The sequence below is a fragment of the Pholcus phalangioides genome, unplaced genomic scaffold (assembly GCF_987345545.1).
Source record: "Pholcus phalangioides strain wild (caught in Gottingen) unplaced genomic scaffold, Ppha-v1.0 ptg000022l_1, whole genome shotgun sequence".
NCBI classification, from domain to species: Eukaryota; Metazoa; Arthropoda; class Arachnida; order Araneae; family Pholcidae; genus Pholcus; species Pholcus phalangioides.
In genome coordinates this window covers 37,204,343-37,225,582 of record NW_028301615.1, presented here as the reverse complement: position 1 = coordinate 37,225,582, position 21,240 = coordinate 37,204,343, and the positions used below count along the sequence as shown (strand labels likewise).

The following is a 21,240-nucleotide window of genomic DNA, read 5'->3' as shown; positions in this document are numbered from 1 at the left end:
AGTTTAGTTTTTATTTGATAGGTGGCAGCCAAAACATATTTCTATGATTTTGATGTTTTTTCCGATATTTTTGTGCGAAAGAGAAACGCGACGTAAGTGTTTTCTACAATTTTAGAATCAATCCCAGAATTTTATTCCTTTTGGACACTTTATATACTGTGTAGTAGGGCAATATAGTACAGTAAAACCCCTCTTAACGAATACTCCTCAGATGCGGTTACCCCTCTTTTACGACAGAACAATAATTTCTCCGTACATAAGAAAGTATGCATTTCAAACCCCTGATTAACGGTCATTCCTCTTTTTGCGGACGAATTATTATAGTCCGTCGGTGTCCGCAAAGGAATTTTTGAAAAATTTATTTTTACGTTTTTACGCAAATTAAGAAGTTTCTTCTTCCTTGATTGCCACTATGATATACAATTTCGCTGGAAATGAGCCTTTCCATTCTTCCGAACAACCCAGTTGTAGTATACGATTCCATTTTTAGCCCAGTTGCGGTATATGAGAGCCCATGATCGTATGGGCTGCTAAATATTAGGACCGTGAAAATAGATCAAACTACGTTGACTATGCATTTGCATCATAGCTGCCAAAGAAAAAAATTTCTGTGAAATTTCACTCATGTGTGTAGAATTAATTGCATTATCGTCAATTATAAAAAAATATTTTTTTTAAATAATTTTTTTTATATGCCCGCCTAGGCCATGATGTCGAAAAAAATACATGCCCGGCCGAAATTTTTATATTCCTCGAGCATGTTGGGCAATAGATTATTCCACAGCTCTGGTAGGTATTATCCGCTAGGGAGGGGGAGTTGAGATGTGGCAGTGATTCCAGTACTGCCAAGGGGTGGTAGAAAGTATAAGAGTAGGATCCACTAATTCAATTTAGTCCCGACGGACATTTGCTCCTCACTTAAGGTCACGTTCTTGGACCTTCCCGCATTTACCGATAGGTGGATTCGTTCGGATGGGATCCATCTGAATAGGAGTGGGGTCTGTGAGGTTTTCGGTAGGCTTAGTTCAGGTTTTTTACCCCTAGACCACGTAGTCGGGAATGCGGATTAATTAATGATAATCGCAACAGTATTGACGGGGAATTACCCATCTCTGACTTGGATAGCTTCTCGATTGACACTAAATCACAGGGCAAATAAAAATGTGTGCTAATAAATGACAGGAGCTTGGGTAATAAGAAAGATTTTTTAGAAACTATGATAGTTGTGGAGGGCCTGGATCTTATAGCCATTACAGAATCTTGGGCAAATGATGGGGATGAATCTTTCTTACACATCTCAGGATTTTTTGAGAAATAGATCTGATAGGAAAGGGGGGTGGAGTGTTGATATACGTGAAATCATGTTTGAAGGCTAGAGAGTGTAACGTGCAGAGAAGTGATATTGAAACCATATGGGTTGAACTTGAGAGCAAAAGACGTCATAAACTTATTGTTGGGGTTTGTTACAATCCACCGAATAGGGATTCAAACTACATCGCCAAATTTCATGATGAAATTTCTTACATGTGTAAGCATAAGAGGGTTCTCATACTAGGGGATTTCAATTACCCGGGTATAGGTTGAGAGAATCTTTCAGCTAGAGATCAGGATGGACTTTCATTAAACTTCTTCACGTTCTCGCATAATAAAATTTAAAATTATCAGGCGATTCACATTTGAGTGCATCAATTGCACGACTTTAAATTATTTTTCAATCTGAAACTCATCCAAGAACTGATTCTGTACTGTGTTTAACGTAAATATAACACGAGACGCATCGAGAGATGCTTCCATAAGTTCTCCGAACCCAAACAACGTGGTTTAAAACCATTCCGGTTGATAAATAATGCAAGCAAGCGCTGAGTAATGGATATTCATACTTGGATTGCCCGCATCGCTAATTTGTTCAATTAGTTTCCACTTATGACAGGGAATCTTATTCCACATCCAGAAACGGCAAAGCGCAATACTTTATCAACGGGATAGAAATTTAAACACTGAGAACACTGGAGGTTTTATTTAATATGGCGTGTGTGCGTGTGTGAGAGAGAGAGAGAGAGAGAGAAAAGAGAAGCCACAGAAGCCAATATTCTGTTTTGAACGAACATGAACCACTCGAATTATCAGTGCTTTCATTATTTTCGGTGTCAATAATTTTTGATGTTTAATAATACAGGGTGTCCTGTAGCCGCTGTGGTGGTCGAGTGGTCATAGTGACGGACTCGCATCGCGAGGTCCCGGGTTCGAACTCCACCGTCGTCACAGTGATGGTCGGCTGAAGTTAGTTTCCAGTGGTTTCCAACTTCGTGGCACGAATGCAAGCCGTTCTCCCCTATAAAAAGCCTCGCCACAGAGAGCGACAGACCTACAAACTGTACAAATATAATTCAATCATTCCACTTCGGCTCCTCAAACATAGATCAACACTGAAAAATCAGATACAACTCTAGATGCGCGCTCAAACTGTTAGGTACAAACACGTACACTTCCGGCACAACTCACTAGGTTGTAAATTGTCCATAGATGGCGATAGAACTGAGTTGTGCTCGGTTTGAAAGAAAGAAAGGGTGTCCTGTATATAAGTCCTAATTTGTGTTTTATCCCATCAACCGTTTCTTATAGAGGTATGGTTCAAATTTGAAAAATGCTCAAAACGCACTGTGTCAGTTTCGAGAGTGAAAATACAGTGCGTAACAGAATAGAAAATCTAAATTTTTATACCAACCCCCCTTTCCTCTAACTTCCATTTAGGAAGTTGTTGCCCTGTCTCTCTCTCTCCTGACCCCAACAATAAAAATCCCATGTTCTTAACTACAATATTCACTCAGATATTAATATTCAAAAATCAAAGAAAAGGTGGGGCAAGAACGGCCATAAACTAACGGACAAGCTCATTATACATGCTATTCTTTTCCACTTTTTCCTATTATTTTTGAATTCAAATATCTGAGCGAATATAGCAGTTAAAATCATGGGACTTTTTCTCTGTTGGGCTTAGAGGAGACGGGGCAACAACTTTCTAATTGGAAGTAAGAGGATGGGAGGGACCGTATTAAAATTCAGATTTTTTTATAAATGCCGTCTTAACGCACGTCCTGGTCACGCACCTGGGCATGTCCCGGGTGTCCAAAGGTACACAGGATTATAACAAGGGTGCGCAACGTTTTTAAAAGTGTGGGTCACATCATTGTTATGAAAATGGATCACGGGGGCACTTGAATGATCTGTCACAGCGCTGTCACTTTAGTGATACGTTAATGTGCCGCATTCCGCTCTAGGAGTGCTCTAGAAAGTGCTCTAGAATCGTGCCGCTAGTCATTTAGATGCCTTGCAAAGGTGCCCATGCCACGTAAGTGTTCTGGAACTGCGTCGGGAGTCGCTCAAGTTATCTGGGACTCTTCCGCGGGCCATCAAAGTGATGCGGAACTGCACCACGTGTCACTCGAGTTATCTGGAAATATGCCGCGGGTCACTCAGTTGAAATGTAAAAGTTCCACGGTCCACTTAAGCGACCTGGAAATGTGCCGCGGGCCGCTTAATTGAGCTAGAATAGTGTTACCCCAAAAAGGGCAATATTGCCCCCGAGGGACGATGGAATGGTCCAGGGAGGCGATAGAAGTCACGGGTATAACGTAGGATGGGGGGCGATGTTGTGGAACAAAAAGTTTGGGAGCCAATTCTCTAGAACCACGCTGCTGGTAAGTTAAGTGATCAATAAAGATACCTGTGGCCCGCTAAGTGCTCTGGAACTGTTTCGTGGGCCACCAAAGTGATATGGAATTGCTTCATGTGTCACAAGTTATCTGTAAAAGTTCCTCGGACCACTTAAATGATTTTTTATTTACATTTTAGCATTTTTTTAAAGTGGAACCACAATTCTACAATGAACGGTTGTTGAGATAAAGGCCGAATTAGGGCCTACAACTTTTTTGTATCTTTTCATAATTGCATTATTGTCTATATGCTCATATGTGTATATATATACAGTGTAACTAGTTTTTGTATGTATATTTTATATTGTATAACTAGTTTTCGTGGGCCCCACTCGTGGCCTGCAGGCGATGTGTGTCTCTGCTCCTGCCCATATCTTTCTACTGATATATAATTTCATGTACAACTAGTAGAGAAGTGTGTGTGTGTGGTGGGGGGGGGGGGGTTGAAGCTGTTGAGGGATCCTGCTGTTGGTTGGCTTGTGGCTTGGAGTGGGTGGTTTGCTGGTCTTGGATGCCATTGGATTTCTCCACCGCGGCCCAAGTCTCCTCCTGAGACGGACCAGCTTATATCCCCTAGTGGGACAGATCGGGGTCACGGTTGGTCTGGTGGTGGCCTACAGGACACCCTTTATATAGGTGTAGGTTTTTAGTTCGAAATAACGTTCTGTATACTGCTTAGTTTTTTTGGGGGAGGATTCAACAGCCCCTCCCTCCGCAAATTGGGTCGGCCATGAAAACAAAACCATGTAAATACAACATTATGGTGTCCCCTTGCCGAGCATCACTGACACTACAAGTCATAGGCGTTAAACCTGGGCACTCAGACCATTTGAGTCACCCCCATGCAAATTAATTTTGTCCCCTCCCCTTCCTTGAGGAACTAATTCTAGTCGACCTCCCCGTTGAAGAGTCTCGCGACAGAGAGCAACAGGCCTACAAACGGTGCAAATATTCAATCATTACACTTCGCTCACTTCACTTCTGAAATATAGATTATGAAATATAGCACTGAAAAATCAGACACAACACTAGATGTGCACTCAGACTGTTAGGTACACACACTTATGCTTCCGGCACAACTCACTAGGTTGTAAATTGTCCATAGATGGTGATAGACCTGAGCTGTGCTCGGTTTGAAAGAAAGCACCCCCCCCCCCCCAATAAGCAATGAATATACAATGCGAAGCATTTCTTTCTCAAGCTCTAAAAGCACGCGGCCTGGTAGATTTCTTTTTGTGGGTGGAAGACCCGGTCATGCACACGATTCATTAAAAATAAATGCATTGTACATCATTCAAGTGGTCCGAGGAAATTTTACAGACCACCTGAGTGCAAGCGGTACATTTCCAGATAACTTTGGTGGCCCATTAAACAGTTCCACAGCACTTAAGTGGACCAGGCACCTTTATAAATCACTTAACTTACCAGCAGCGTGGTTCTAAAGAATGGGTTCCCACATTTTTTGTTCCACCTTCCCCCCCTACTTCACAAGATTTTTTCCCCCTCATCGCCCCTAACTGAAGTGAACCCACAGAATCCTATGTTATACCCGTAACTTCTACCGCCCCCCATTCCATCGTTCCTCGGGGGCAATATTTCCCACTTTCGGAAACACTATTCTAGCGCAATTAAGCGGCCCGGAGCGCGGTAGCCCGGTCGATAAGATGCTCGCCTAAAGTACCAAAGGGTGTTTAGAGGTGTCGCGAGTTCGATACCCAGTTCGTCCTTGTCAGAAAACTTTCCTGACACAGAGGTACAACAAAAAACAGCGACTTGACCGTAGCAAAAAATTGCTACCGCAGGGAGCCTCCCCATTGAGGGGTTAGTGCACCAACCTCTCGATGAGTATAAAAAACAAGCGTGCTGTTCGGAATCGGCAATAAATTATAGGTCCCGTCTAATTAGCCCTAGTGTGCAGAAAATGACCGTGGTGCGGCAAAAATAATCAATTTAGCGGCCCGAGGCGCATTTCCAGATCACTTTAGTGGTCTCACGGAACTTTTACATCTCAACTGAGTGACCCGCGGCATATTTCTAGATAAATCGAGTGACACGTGGTGCAGTTCCGCATCACTTTGATGGCCCGCGGAAGAGTCCCAGATAACTTGAGCGACTCCCGACGCAGTTCCAGAACACTTAAGTGGCATGGGCACCCTTTGCAGGGCATCTAAGTGACTAGCGGCACGATTCTAGAGCGGAACGCGGCACATTAAGGTATCACTGAAGTAACCTGCGACGGCGCTGAGACAGATCATTCAACTGCCCCCGTGATCCATTTTCATAACAATGATGTGACCCACACTTTTAAAAAAAGTTGCACGCCCTTGTTACAATCCCGTGCACCTTCGGACACCCGGGACATGCCCAGGTGCGTGGCTAGGACGTGCGTTAAGACGGCACGGGCTTATACATTAGAGTGCATGCGGTACTTTCAGTAATTTTTATAAGGACATCCTCTTCCATTCAATAATCCCTTGGCACTGCGGGCTTTCAGTTTCCATGTGAAGAAGTTATGTGTTCAGCATTAAGCCTGAAGAAAATAATAATCATAAAAGCTAGCAAAATAATAATCTTCTTTGGAAAATGATAAGATATTTTTACTCACCTTTTCGCTCAAAGAGGATTATTTCTACTATTATTACAGGTCAAAATACAAGTTAATTACATTTGAAGCTTACTATCCTCAAAGTATGTACTTGAAACATGAAAAAAATTTCATCTAATACATAGTTATGAGCGGAATTCAGAGATGGGAAATTCTTCTTGAATGAAATATGACAAGTTTTTGATCGAAATTTAAATTCTTTGATCTCTTATGTATGTGTAACTTGGTATGGAGGTATGTGGGAAAAAAAGTGATTTGCACTCTCTGATTCATTTGAATTTAATTTTAATATACAATTATATAACCACTCGACCACCGCCGCTGTGGTGGTCGAGTGGTTATAGTGCCGGACTCGTGATGCGAGGATCCGGGTTCGAACCCCACAGTGGTGGTCGGCTGAAGTTGGTTTTCTGTGGTTCCCAACTTCAAGGCGCAAATGCGAGCCGATCTCCCCGTTAAAAAGTCTCGCCACAGAGAGCAACAGTCCTACAACGGTAAATCATTCAACCATAACACTTCACTCATAGTTAGAAAAACTGGGGGCAGATGACAGCACTACACATAACAAGCATTACACAGAAACAAACTTTACGTCAGGTTGCACTACACGTACACGCACATTCCCGCATGTACCGATTCGTTGGGGTTTTCCGGGAGGGGGGTGCATGTGTGGTGTAGCAGTAGTAGGTAGGGGCTCGGGGATCCATGATGTTCAGCCACCTCGTTGGGCAATTTGCCTGTTGTGGCGTTGTATTTGTATTTGTATTTGTATATACATATATATATTACAGTAAATGTGATAAATCGGTTATTACGCACATAATTACCGGTTATTATGCATAATTACCGATCGTCTTAGTAAGTTTGATACATTTATCACTTTTTTTACCCGTGAATATGGCCTTGGAACGGCATTACGCGAGAAAAGTTTTATAGAAGTTCCTTTATAAAACTTGAAAAAATGCCACTAATGAGCGCATCGGTTACATTCGAGCAAATGTAATCAACAGGATTATTGGTTGTTTTCTTTTTTCAAGTTTGGTAAAATATCTTTGATCAAACTTTTAAGGTGTAATATCCTATGTGCGACATATAAGTCGAATTTGCATGTGAAAGCCGTAATAAAAATTGAAAACAAAATTTTGAATTCGATCCCGAAGAAAATTGTATTCAGGGTATAATTTTAATTTTTAATTAAAATACTGTCCAAAATATGCAATAATAATAAAAGTTATAGTGCTTTAAACCAGTGATTTCCAACGTGGGCGAAAACGCCCCCTGGGGGCGATGGAATGGTCCGGGGGCGGCGGTAGAAACTACGGGTATAACATAGGATCTTATGGGTTAGATTTGCGTTGGGGGCGGTGGGAGAAAAAATATTCTTGAAGAAGGGGGCGGTGAGACAAAAAAGTTTGGGAAACTATGCTTTAGACATTCTACAGCGTTAACTGTTCTTCAGAAAACTGAAACTCCTGGAACGTCTCAGTGAAGGAATGGAGGGAATTTTCGAGAGCGTTTTGAAAAGTTGCATTGGTTTTGGTGCGGAATCATCTAGTTTCACCAGCTGCATGCTCAACGTTGATCTCTTCAGTGGAGAAATGAGAATGTAAATGGTTCTGCTGGAGATTTCCAGATACCCTCCAAGAAGCTTCATTAATTTGGTCATTCGTTTATAAAAAAAATTAGCACGTGCACTTCCTTCTTTTTTTCAGAGCGAGCACATGTCCGGTCTATCGCCATAGGCAATATACTACTGAATGAGCTGCGCCGTGTAAGAGGTGTGTGTGTGGGCACCCTAACAGTCTGAGCGCGTATTTGGTGTTGTGTATGAGTTTTTAGTGCTGCCATCTATATTTCAAATTGTTAGGGAAGTGTAATGATTGAATATTTGTACCGTTGTAAGTTTGTTGCTCTCTGTGGCTGAGACTTTCGGGGAGGTCTGCTCGCATTCGCGCGTCGAAGCTGGGAAACAGACAAAGCTAACTTCAGCTGACCACCACCACAGTGGCACGGGTGAGATTCAACAAACCCGAGTCATCGCGATGCGAGTAGCACGTGCACGGCCATTTGCACAGAAAACATTTCTTTTACTCTCGGTTTTCCCCCCATCTCTGTAGAGCTGTAACGCCGTAGTCAGAGATGACGTTTCATAATTTTTGATAGATAAGTTACGGCTTTAAAAAGCTGTGTACTTTGTAATTTTATTGCATATAAAATTAGTCCCAACTAATTTGAATATGGATGCTTTGAAATCCCCTGGTATTGGACAATTACGCAGGGTGTTTCTAAATTCATAGGCAAAATCTAAGAGGTTATATATGACTCTCCTAAACGAGCATTTTTGGTCATAGAATGTGCGGTCGAATCGCAATAACGAAGGTAGTAGAGGGTGTTTTTAAGAGTGCGCAACAGCACTTCACCGAAAGCAAATATGTTTCTAACGGATTTGCTGCAATAAGTATTATCAACCATTCAAGGGTGAAGATGTTGTAATGTGGTAGGCCTTCTCATTGTGCAACCTGGTTAACGCGAATTCTACGACAAGTCATAACACAGCTTGATTATGATTGTTTTGCTTTTTCACAGCATAACATTGATGGTGCTTGCATCAATAAAAACAACCTCTAATCCAATCCGAAGGTGTATATGCACCCACGAATGGTTTATAGAGCATATCGCAGCAAATCAGTCGGAAAAATATTATATTTGTTTTTTGGTGAAGTATTGTTGAGCGCTCTAAAAACACCCTCTACCACCTTCAACTGCATATTCTACGATAAAAAATGCTTGTTTAGTTGTCTTATATCGCATCTTAAAGTTTGTCCCATGAATTTAGAATCACCCTGTATTAATTCTTTTTTAGATGCAGTGATCATGAGAACTATTTCGCTGCTTCTTCGATTTGGCATTGAATCGTTCTCTTTTGGCGGCTTTTGCAACATTATGGCGTCTTATGAGATTATCCTTTTCTTCTAGATGTGTTTTGTTTTCAATATATTTGGCGACAAAAAACGCATTCGCACCAAAGAAACGTGTTACTAGTATCCCTGGAGGATTTCCCTGTTTTTCTGAGCAATACAATGGAATGTATTATTTCCAAAAAGCATTTCTAAATTGCAATTTTGTTGGAAGAATAACATTTTGAAGATATTTTCTCTTTTTATGGAAAAAAAAAAACAAAAACAAACTCATATATGTTACTAGTTTCTTTTCAAAAAATATCACTCTTACAACAATTGTTTTTTTTTTCTTTTTCCTTTCAAAGTTTCCAGGTTTCGACAGAATTTACAGAGTTCTGTTTGTAGAGATTTCGAGAGCATTCCGCCACCAACTCCGAGGAGAAATCAGCGCAGATCAGCTCTGATCTGTGAAGAAAGCAGCACTTTTTACTGTGTAAACGATAATGATAAAGAGGAGTCATCGTCGTCGACGACGACGAATGATCCGAAGCTGAAGCAATCAACGATCTCCAACTTGAAATGACATTTTGATATTTACTTTTTCGAATAAACGTACTTTCCAAGAAGAAATATTGAAGGCTTTTCCTCAATTCAGATCAGAAATTCTCTTTTTTCTTGAGAAAAAGTTTAAAAAAACACTTTTCTTTTGCGTCATCAAGACGTAGAAAGATTCAATCTTATTTCAAATGGATGTACCGAATTCTTCAATGAAATAAAATCAAATATTATCTTGATATTTCCCACTTCTTTAAGATTTTTCTTTTGCTTTTAAGTTTCGAACTTGGGCTTATTCGGAAAATTGGATACTGTTTTTGGTTCGAAGAACTTTGTAGGTATCTCAAGTATTCGTGTTTCATGTATGAGATGGCAATAATAACATAGGAGTGTTTAACTAACGTCATAATACTTTTAATACATAATACTTTTACACACACACACACATGAATAGTTTAAAAATTCGTAGTAATTTGAGGGAATTGATGAATGATGATGAAGATAAAAAAAAAAAAAAAATTCAAATTTTTGTCGGTAGAGAGTGCTGTGCAAAAAGCAAATCACTGGAAAAATGCAAATCAGAGTCATATGAATTGCCGGGTGTACGATTAACAGCTCATATCTGCATTTCTCTGTTACTGGCGCTTACACGAGGTTTTCATTGTGATGTTTACGTTGGTGGATAAAGTACTAATATTGGTGAAGTTGTTTTACATCAGCCATGAATCACCGTTGAAGCTTTACGGACGTTTCGGACAAAGAGATTGGTGAAGGGTTCGGGTACAATCGCTCCTGCTGGACTTGTTTCCCATGCTCCCTATCAACAAAAATCTGAACTAATTTTCTTTTCTGTTCCGAAAAAGAAATCTTAATTTGTGAGAATAACTTTTTCACAAACTACATTCAAAAATATACAAATTACTTCAATTTTTATAAATTTTTAAATTTATGAATTCTTTTTATGAATTTATGGGACACTCTGTATATTGGACAGTATGACGTTCACGGTGGTTGGAAATAAATGATTTTGCATGCGGCCTAGAGTTGGACAAAAATTTACATGTCTGGTCTGGCATGTAATCTAAAATGATAGATGCCCGATTCAGAGCCGCTGTGGTGGTCGAGTGGTCATAGTGACGGACTCGCGTCGCGAGGTCCCGGGTTCGAACCCCGCCGTCGCCACAGCGGTGGTCGGCTGAAGTTGGTTTTCTGTGGTTCCCAACTTCAAGGCGCGAATGCGAGCCGATCTCCCTTTTAAAAAGTCTCGCCACAGAGAGCAACAGACCTACAACCAGTACAAATTTTATTCAGTCATAACACATCGCTCATTTCACTACTGAAATATAGATGGCGCACTGAAAAATCAAACACAACACTACATACGCACTCAGACTGTTAGGTACACACACAGTTACACTTCCGGCACAACTCACTGTGTAGTAAATCGCCCATAGATGGTGATAGACCTGAGTTGTGCCCGATTTGAAAGAAAGAAATGAAAGATGCCCGGATCATAATATTTTACATGAAGGGTGTGAAGAAAATTATATTTCGTATAATTATTATATTTTTATACTTTTCTCTTAAAAATACGAGAAATCACTTCAAGCAAGGATCTCTGCTGCCACCTATTAAATGAAACTAAAACTAACTTCTATAATTCTTGAAACGAAATGGTTGTTGGATTTAAACCAATGCGCAGAATAAAAACGAACAACGTTTAGTATGAAACTATAGTTTTCTTAATTATTATTCTGCATGCCGGTGTTAATTTTATGAGCCAAGACGCCGGTCATTAATTTGGTCGCTTAGGGGCCGTTCATGTATTATGTAAGCAAATTTTTAGCCATTTTTGACCCCTTCCTCCCTTGTCAGCAAAAGTCAGCAAGACGCTGACGCGCCCCCCCCCCCGCATCAGCAAAATTTCGTCATCAGCCCTGTCCCTCTGAATCCTAACTCATATTTTCATAAAGGGTGGTTGATGATGTGAGCATTATCCAAACCCCCTACCCCCCTTGTCATCAAAAGTCAGCAAATCGGAAACCCCCCTCTACTCCCATCGATGATGACGTAATACTTGAACAGCCCCTTAATAAAGTTCTGTAATCACCAGAAACACACAGTGAACAGTATTTTCGCACCGATATGCATAAAAGTAAAAAAATTATAATTCCCCTACCATATGTTTTTCATTTTCATCCTGCGCATTGATTTGAAACGAACAACCATTTTATTTATCGAATTAAAGCAGATAGTTTTGCTTTCATTCGATAGATGGCAGCAGAAATTTCACTTACGAGTATTTATTTCTCTCCTTTGTGGAAAAATCGGTAGGAAGCTGATAGAATACGAGGAATCCTACGATTATTTTCCAAGGTCTGGAAAAAATAGGGTTCTTTCTGACCCTATTCGGACCCCGATTTAGTACCGCACTGATGCCTCTGTACCATAATGATGTGTAAGGTATATATTTTGTCCGAACTTGGAAACGTGAAAATTCAGGCACTTGCCATTTCGACTGCAAAGTATGGACGAAAACGAGGTAGTACCAATATTTTCAAACAGCGTAATCTAATTTCATTGCATTTCTACTAAATACAATTCATAAATATATTTTTTAAAACCAAAAAATGTCTTGCAAAAAAGCATTTTTTTGGTCAGTATTTCATTTGGCGCATTTGAATACGTCTTTGGCTCTTAAATACGGTACGGGATGGTCGGCCTGGTGCTTAAACCTGTAAAATTAAGGATGCGGAAATTTCAACCCTGACATTTCGCCTATCCTGACCGTATGAGTGACTGAGTGAGTGATCAAGTAAGTTACTGACTATGTGGATGACAAAATGATTGGGTGAATGACAAAATGATTGGGTGAGTGACCGTATGAGTGATCATATAATTGGGCGAGTGACTGTATAAGTGACCAAGTGAGTGTCATTGATTGTATGGGTGAGTGAATGACCACATGAGTGACTGACCGTATGAGTAAGTGAGCGTGGGTGAGTGAATGACCATATGAGTGATCAAGTGAGTGGTTGAGTGATCGCATGAGTGGCCAAGTGAGTGTGTAAGTGACTGTATGAGTAGCCAAGTGAGTATGTGAGTGAATAACCACACGAAGGACCAAGTGAGTGACCATAAGAAAAAGTGTGAATGAGCATATTAATGATCAAGTGAGTGTATGAGTGACTAAGTGAGTGGCAGTTTTCGCGATCAACTTAATGACCGTATGAGTGACAGTGTTCGCGATCAACTTAGTGACCGTATGAGTGACAGTTTTAGTGATCAAGTTAGTGACAGTATGAGCGATCACACTCACTTGGTCTCTCATATGGTAAGGGCAGACGAAACGTTGGGGGCGAAATGTCAGAGGCGAAATTTCCGAAAGCCGTAAAAATATACACGTCAATAGACTTTCATTAGATCCAAACCATATTTTTTCCAAACTTTTTATTCCATCGTCCCTTTTCCAGAAATGTTTTTCTCTCATCGCCAGTTGCGTCGGTGCTCAAGCACCCACGGTAATTTGTGGCATGGATCCGAGCAACCCCCAGAATTGATTCAGAAATTAAAATTTCCAATTTAATACTAAAGACGAGCACCCACAGTTTCGAAACACTTCCGACGCTCCTGCTCATCGCCCCATACTCAAGCAAACCCACAGGATCCTATGTTATACCTGTAGCTTCTATCACCCGCTTGGACCATTCCATCGCCCACCAGGGGGGCGATATTGCCCACTCTGGGAAACACTGCTCTAAATTAGATCTATCCATACACGACATTAATTTTTATCTCTGCATCTTTTTCTTCTTTCTGAAGTATGAGCATTCAAACCAGTGTTTCCCAAAGTGGGCGATGGAATAGGTCCAGAAGGAAGCGGTGGGCGATAGAAGCTATGGCTAACATTATATACGGAACCTATGGGTTCGCTCGAGTTGGGGGCGAAGAAAGAAAAAAGTTTCTGAAAAGAAGGATGCAATGAAATTTTAAAGTTTGGGAAACTATAATTTAAACTGTGACTAAGGTTTACAGCACGTGTATTCTCAAGACACGATTCACATCCTAAAGAAAAATACATAATGACATTCATTAATTAGATTTTCACTAAGAAAAAAAGACTTGAAAATAATTTTTTATTTGAAACAGAAGCCATTTCACTTTCAAATATTTACAAACTAATTAATCAATTAAAAGGAGCAGCGGAAAAGACTTCCGGTACAAGAAACTTAATGAAATTAACTAATTTTCGCTCCAACATTTCCGAAGAGGAAAAAATCCGTCTCGTTAATTGATAATAAAACCCCTTCAAGAATTAAATCGAGAAATATTTAGAAGGGAAAAAACGTTGATAACGATAACACGCGCGACGGAAATTAGATTCGGAAAACGTCCACGTTTCTATCGGCATTTTCGTTTCGGTAGAGTTATCGTAGGTGCGTATTAATTAATTAATTAATCTCTGTACACATTTTACTGCTGCAACAAAATATTTGCGTGCAATTAATCGACAGCGTGGATGCAAATCGAATAAAAAGTTCGTTCCTGTAAAATCCGTTTTCGTAGTGCAGTGGTGCCCAAACTGTGGGTCGCGACTCTCCCGAGGGGGCCGCGTGAATGAGTTAGTGTGGGGAGGAGTCGCGAAATTTTTTTTTCAAAATTTAAGCGTCTTAAAATAAATTTACTTTCTTCTTAAAATGAAAATAAAACGTGAATGTAGTCGATATTCGCGATAAACTGGACTCCGATAATTCGAATATCTGTTTAAGTCGAAGTTTTCACTCAGCTCCAGAACTTTCTCCGTATTTAAGTGTTAAAATTTTCCCTTTTCTTTCAAGTCGAAGTTTTCGGGAATGAAAGAATTTTAAAAAATAGCATTTAGTTATAGAATATAGCATTCATCAATAGATTTAAGAATTTAGCAATAGATTTAAGAATTTAGCAATAGATTTAAGAATTTAGCAATAGATTTAAGAATTTAGCAATAGATTTAAGAATTTAGCAATAGATTTAAGAATTTAGCAATAGAATTCTGCATTTTGCAACATAATTTAGCATTCATCACAGTAGATTTTAACATTTAGCGATGGAATTCTGCATTCTGTTATCATTTAGCAATGAAATTCTGCATTCTGTTATCATTTAGCAATGAAATTCTGCATTGTGCAACATAATTTAGCAATGAAATTCTGCATTGTGCAACATAATTTAGCAATGAAATTCTGCATTGTGCAACATAATTTAGCAATGAAATTCTGCATTGTGCAACATAATTTAGCAATGAAATTCTGCATTGCGCAACATAATTTAGCAAAAGATTTTAGCATTTAGCAACGAAATTCAGCATTTTGCAGCATAATTTAGCAACGAAATTCAGCATTTAGCAACGAAATTCAGCATTTTGCAGCATAATTTAGCAACGAAATTCAGCATTTAGCAACGAAATTGAGCATTTTGCAGCATAATTTAGCAACGAAATTCAGCATTTTGCAGCATAATTTAGCAACGAAATTCAGCATTTTGCAGCATAATTTAGCAACGAAATTCAGCATTTTGCAGCATAATTTAGCAACGAAATTCAGCATTTTGCAGTATAATTTAGCAACGGAATTCTGCATTTAACAATAGAATCAAGGCAGCTTAATTCATTCAGAACTAATTCATCTGATTCATTCAGCGGATTCATTTGTCTGATTGCAAAATGAGAATGACTTTCTCAACAAAGAAGAATAATAAAGCTAGAGACTGAAAAATCAATGCATTTTTTTAACCAAAAAACAATCTTGCTCTGTATATACTTAAAGATTCGTTTCATTTATATGCGAGTGTCTTGTACGCTTCCGTTTCCATAATACAGTATATACGTCTAGCTTATTTCTAAATATTTTCATTCAATAATTACATATGATTAAATTAGAATAACTTATCTTTTCGAATTTCTTCATTTCCAGTAGTTTGACATGTTTTACTAGTAAGATATTCGTAAATAGCGGTGTTGTTTTGATAAATATTTATTTTTCCTAATCCGAAATCGGAATTTCCGATAAGTCGAATTAACGATACCACAGTAGCACGACGATATCGTTAGGATATCGTGCCGACACTAATCCGACGTCAGAACGTCGAATGAATATCGAACGGCGGAAAGAGGTCGGAAATTTTTACGTGTCCGATATCGAACTATATAGTAAAAATGTATTCACTCAATAAACGCCAAAATATGGTGTTTTTTACCTTTAAAAAACAGCTTACTCTCATGTTTACAGCATTTCGTTTTCGAAAGAGAATATCTTGTCTTGATAATTAGTCTCTTTTGAAATAATCCGAATTTCTCTCTATGTCGAACTACGTCGCCAAATGTATGTCATCCCCACGTCGAACGATATCGGTAACGACGTCGAGCAGTATCGAAATCTCTATGTCGTTCTATATGGGTGTGCTACTGGGGATAACTCGAAGCTTTTGACGGCCGCTGCATATTCCACATATCGAGATTTGACAGTAAACAAATACCATTAAATAAGTCACATATTGATATGATATATACTAGAGTAGTAACAAAAACACTTCGAAAGAATGTTAATAGATGACAGCATCATCTAGCTTTATGATGATATTCATTTCATATCAACTCGTAGCATCCACACGCATGCGCAATTCAGTTTCAAAATGCCGATGATGCTCGATGATTGTACGATGAGCAGATAGAGGCGCAGCGTGCTGTTGTCCGATTTTTGTGGACAAGAGGACTTTACGCAAAAAATATTCACAAAGAAATGTTTCCTGTTTATGGAGAGAAGTGATTATCGCGTAAAGCAGTGCGCAATTTTGTCCAGAAATTTTCTCATGGCCGCTCAGACATTCGGGACAATGATCGAAGCGGGCGTTCCATTTTGACTCAGACAGAACCAACAGTGCAGCATGTGGAAGAAATCGATTTGGGCTGATCGCCAAACAACGGTGACAATTCAAAAATTCGGTTGGAAACTTGTTCAACATCCACCTTACAGTCCCGACTTGGCCTCAAGCGATTTTCATTTGTTTGATCCACTAAATAACCATGTTGGAGGCAAACGCTTTACCGACGATGAAAATATTCAAGAGGAAGTCCTAATGTGGTTGAGACAGCAACCAAAAGAATTTTATGGAGCTGGTAGCTGGTTAGCGCTCCAACGTCTCTACGAGTTTAAAAAACAAAGACTGCCGTTCGGAATCGGCAATAAATTGTAGGTCTCGGTCTAATTTGCCCACGTCTGCAGAAAATGACCGCGGCGCGATAACAATGATCAAAATGATCAAGTTATGAAAAAAAAATCCTTTGTCATGCTCAGCCTTGTAAAATTTTGATTATCAGGTGTGGCGAAGTCATGTAAAAAAATAGAGTTTCAAATTTTGATGAGAGATAGGAAGTCCTACAATCACACACGCACATTGCACTCTCAACCTTTTGATCGGGGAGGATGTCAGTTTTTCATAGAAATTTAAAAAATACAGAGTTGATTATACGCATATGAATAGTATCGATGCAGCGTCATTTATCGATTTCATTTTAATCTGAAGTTAGAAAGGGGAGTGGGGGGCCTTCGTCTAAAATATTCTTGTCAAAAGAGGGGACGCGTCTCAAGAAGTTTGGGAATCACTGGCGTAGTGGCTTCGAAATGAATGATATACACTTTACTTGGCCTAAAAAAGTATCATACTCTCTCATACATATTATTCTCGTTTGTACCTTTTATAACGGTACTTAATACTGGCCAAGTTCGATGAGATACTCGCCTGAAGTACTAAAGGATGTTTAGGGGTACGAAGGTTTTTAACAGGTAGCTGATGCGAAGATGAATTTAGGAAAGAGAAAAAATTCAACTGCTCTTGTGGGGAATACACGTCCTCGCATTTGCCGGGTGAGCTCTTTAGAACAGCGGTTCTCAACCTTTGGAAGCCCACGGCCCGGTAAATATCTTTTGTGTAAGTGAAAGGCCAGGTCATACACACAACTAACGAGAAATTAATGGGAAAAATGAAACTGCGAATCACTCTCGGCCCAGCGGTTGAGAAACACTGCTTTAGATCACTACAAAAGAAACGAATACCTCAATCTTTCCTTAGAGCTCGTCCGTACTGTCTCAGGGGTATCGCGAGATCGATACGCCATTCCTCCTTGTCAGAAACCTTCCTGACGAGAAAGTGCAACAGAAACGGCGACGACATGACCATGGGAAAAGATTGCTACTGATGGGGGAGGTCACCCCCCACCGAGGGGTTAGTGCATCACATGTAAAATGTTAAAACGTCGAACTCTGCCGTTCGGAATCTACAAGAAATTGTAGGTCCCGGTTTAATTTCACCCTCGTGTGCAGAAAAAGGCCGTGGTGTGACAAAAATGATCCAACCATTTATTTCTGTGGATTTTCTACAATTTCTTGTAGTAATTTGTAATCCGTTCCGTAACATCTTAATCCGCAATCCATAAGTAACGTACGGATCTTTCAGAAATCTATTGACCACCGTTTCGTAATACCTTTGACATTGTGGCAGGCCAGAAGATGATTACTTTTTACAGCAGACGTTGGAACATAAAATGTGGAAGACGTAGAAAACTCTGTTCCTCCATTTAAACTTTTCCAAATGAATACGATGTTTTTGGGTTTTTTTCCACCGCAGAAGAAGATGCTCCTGCAATTAATTTCAAGAACATCTTAAAGGTTTCCTCATTAATTTTTCTGAATTATGAAAAGAGTTTCATTCTCTTTTGCCCGTTAATAAAATCCAAGATTTTTACTCACAAAACAATCCGCCCTTTAACAGAGACAATTCTATGTAGGGAGGGAAATGAATCAAACGTAGTTTTTCGTAGATTTTTCTCGGAATCAGATGATTTTTGGAAAAAAGAAAAAATACGTTCTTATTAAGAAACTGAGAGTGATTTCTTTATAAATGGAGGATTTGGAGCCTTAACTGGCGATCATTTGTTACTGATTTGATACAAAGGATTTTAAAATATGTGTTTCATTTGAAAAAAGAGAATTATTAGTGTATAAATGGATGGTTTCAATTGTGATAGATACAAGCATGGATCCGCGGGGTGGGGTGATCAAGAGCTTACTTACTTACTAAACACGGCCAGGCACTGTCGCTTATACAATACAATACAAATACAACGCCACAACAGGCAAACTGCCCAACGAGGTGGCTGACTTAAGAACATCATGGATCCCCGAGCCATTTTTTGGAGGCCCTACCTTCTACTGCTACACCACACATGCACATGCACCCCCCCCCCGCGAAACCCCCAACGAATCGGTACATGCGGGAATGTGCGTGTACGTGTAGTGAAACCTGACGTGAAGTTTTTTTTGTTTCTCTGTAATGCTTGTTATGTGTAGTGCTGCCATCTGCCACCAGTTTTTCTAACTATGAGTGAAGTGTTATGATTGAATGATTTATCGTTGTAGGACTGTTGCTCTCTGTGGCGAGACTTTTTAACGGGGAGATCGGCTCGCATTTGCGCCTTGAAGTTGGGAACCACAGAAAACCAACTTCAGCCGACCACCACTGTGGAGTTCGAACCCGGACCCTCGCATCGCGAGTCCGTCATTATAACCACTCGACCACCACAGCTCATATGAACACATTGCCAAGGAGGGCGTGGCCGCATCGGAAAAATTTCATTCATTTTTTAACAGCATTTATAGACAGAAAAAGAAAGATACATAGAACGTGCTAAACCACAGAAAAGTAGAATAACTTGCGCGGAAACATTGGAAAATACACGGCATGTGCACTTCGAAATATCTGTACTAAACATACAACATGAAAACAAACATGTTCGAAACATAAATGTGCCGCAGAACATGTGTGAGGGAAAAATGTTACAAAGATGTGCATGCCAACTGTATTCCTATGTATATATATATTCAGTACAGAAAAACATGGGGAGGACGACGACCCTGGACATATATCGGGGTCGTAGATCTCCAGGGTCGTCGTCGTCATGATACATATATGCAAAAGAAAGATGTGCGCGGTAACTATAATGTAAGACACGTGCCAGATTAAGTGAATGATCCAAGGCTAGAAAAATTTCCACTAATTTGCTTTATGGGACAGCAGTGACCATTAATACACAATGCCACTCCCTCTGACACATATTCTGGACAGATATGATTATGACATCCTTCTGGAGGTCACTCAAATCTATTGCTAGCTGCACAGATGTCTGAGACTCGTGAATAGCCCTATAGAACTACCACGATGCCACTGACAATTAAAAAGCAAAGTTATACTTTCAAGTGAAGACCTGTGAAGGACTCTCTATCTTTAGAGTACCAGTAAAATGCGAGCAGTCAGCTGATACGAATTTTTCAACTGACAAGGGCTACTCATAAATTCTCTGCGCCGTCCAGATGACTCGAGTGGCTTGAGGTAAATCTATTTGATGCTTGACTCGTTTCGTGTGGAACGACGTTGAAGGTAGGTCTACACACTCGCGCCATGCATTGTCCTTGAGCGATTCGCTGAGCATATGAATGGGATGTCAGGTTGCAATAACTTGCGAGACAAGCAACGAAAGTCTTAATTACGATGAATCCTCGACGGTCGGTCGTAAATCAGAAAGACTTAATTTGCGTCCCTTGGATTTTGTATGGCGAAGGCTGTGGTGGTATGATCACATCTGGTTTGTGCGATCGCGGCGTCCTCACATTTATACGTTAGCGTACCACGCGGATATCGTGGATTACCCTCACCATATCCATTGCCATACCACTATTCACTACCATAATTAAACTTTTCTTCTGTGGCTTTTGCTTTTCCATTTTGCGACACAAATGTTTTCCTTCAAATGCGGGGAAGCTTGGAGCTTGTCGGTAAGCATCAGACTCGCACAAAATTCCAATAATATATTACCGATGTTAGAATAAAAAATTTGCAAAAAACAAAAAAACCCCCTTTTTATACAAGTTATTGTATTCGGATTAATCGGAAAATGACATTCATGAACTAGCTTCTGGTTTAGAAATGTGAATTATATAAAGAAACGAGAATGTGTGTGTGTTTTAACTGGATGTTTCCGCGTTTAAGAAACACGTTTGATAGTGTTTTGTCAACTTCAGGAATTCAAATGAACTATTCGAAGATGCTTTTCTCTTTTTTTTTGAAAATATGGGTATTTCACATCACTTTGTAGGGTGACAGGTGGGGACCCTCTGTGCATTTTTTAACGCACGGGCCTCACCCTGGGGCCTTAGATGCATAGGAGGGTCTCATGATTATTTGAGTTCCGGCAGTATGACTTTTAAGTGAAAGTATATGAATTGACTGTAATTTTAAACCAAATAGGGTGAATGAGCATCACTTGGAGGGATGCCCATAATGATCTTGAAACGACCCTAAAGTCTATGCGTTGGCTCTACGTTGGCATCCTGCCAGCTAATACAGAAGCATATTGATGAATCAAGAAGTTTTATTA

The 21,240-nt window shown here is 39.9% G+C and overlaps 1 protein-coding gene across 2 annotated transcripts in view; it reads left to right on the top strand.

The window, feature by feature from the left end:
- LOC149070369 (uncharacterized) overlaps positions 1 to 9,846 on the top strand; it is a 70,609-nt gene extending 60,763 nt beyond the window's left edge. For both annotated transcript variants that reach the window (XM_089249535.1, XM_089249534.1), the window contains exon 9: positions 9,584 to 9,846. In XM_089249535.1, coding sequence (XP_089105661.1) covers positions 9,584 to 9,801 — 218 coding nt within the window. In that variant the 3' untranslated portion in view covers positions 9,802 to 9,846. The remainder of the gene's footprint in view (positions 1 to 9,583) is intronic.
- Positions 9,847 to 21,240: the final 11,394 nt, after the last annotated feature.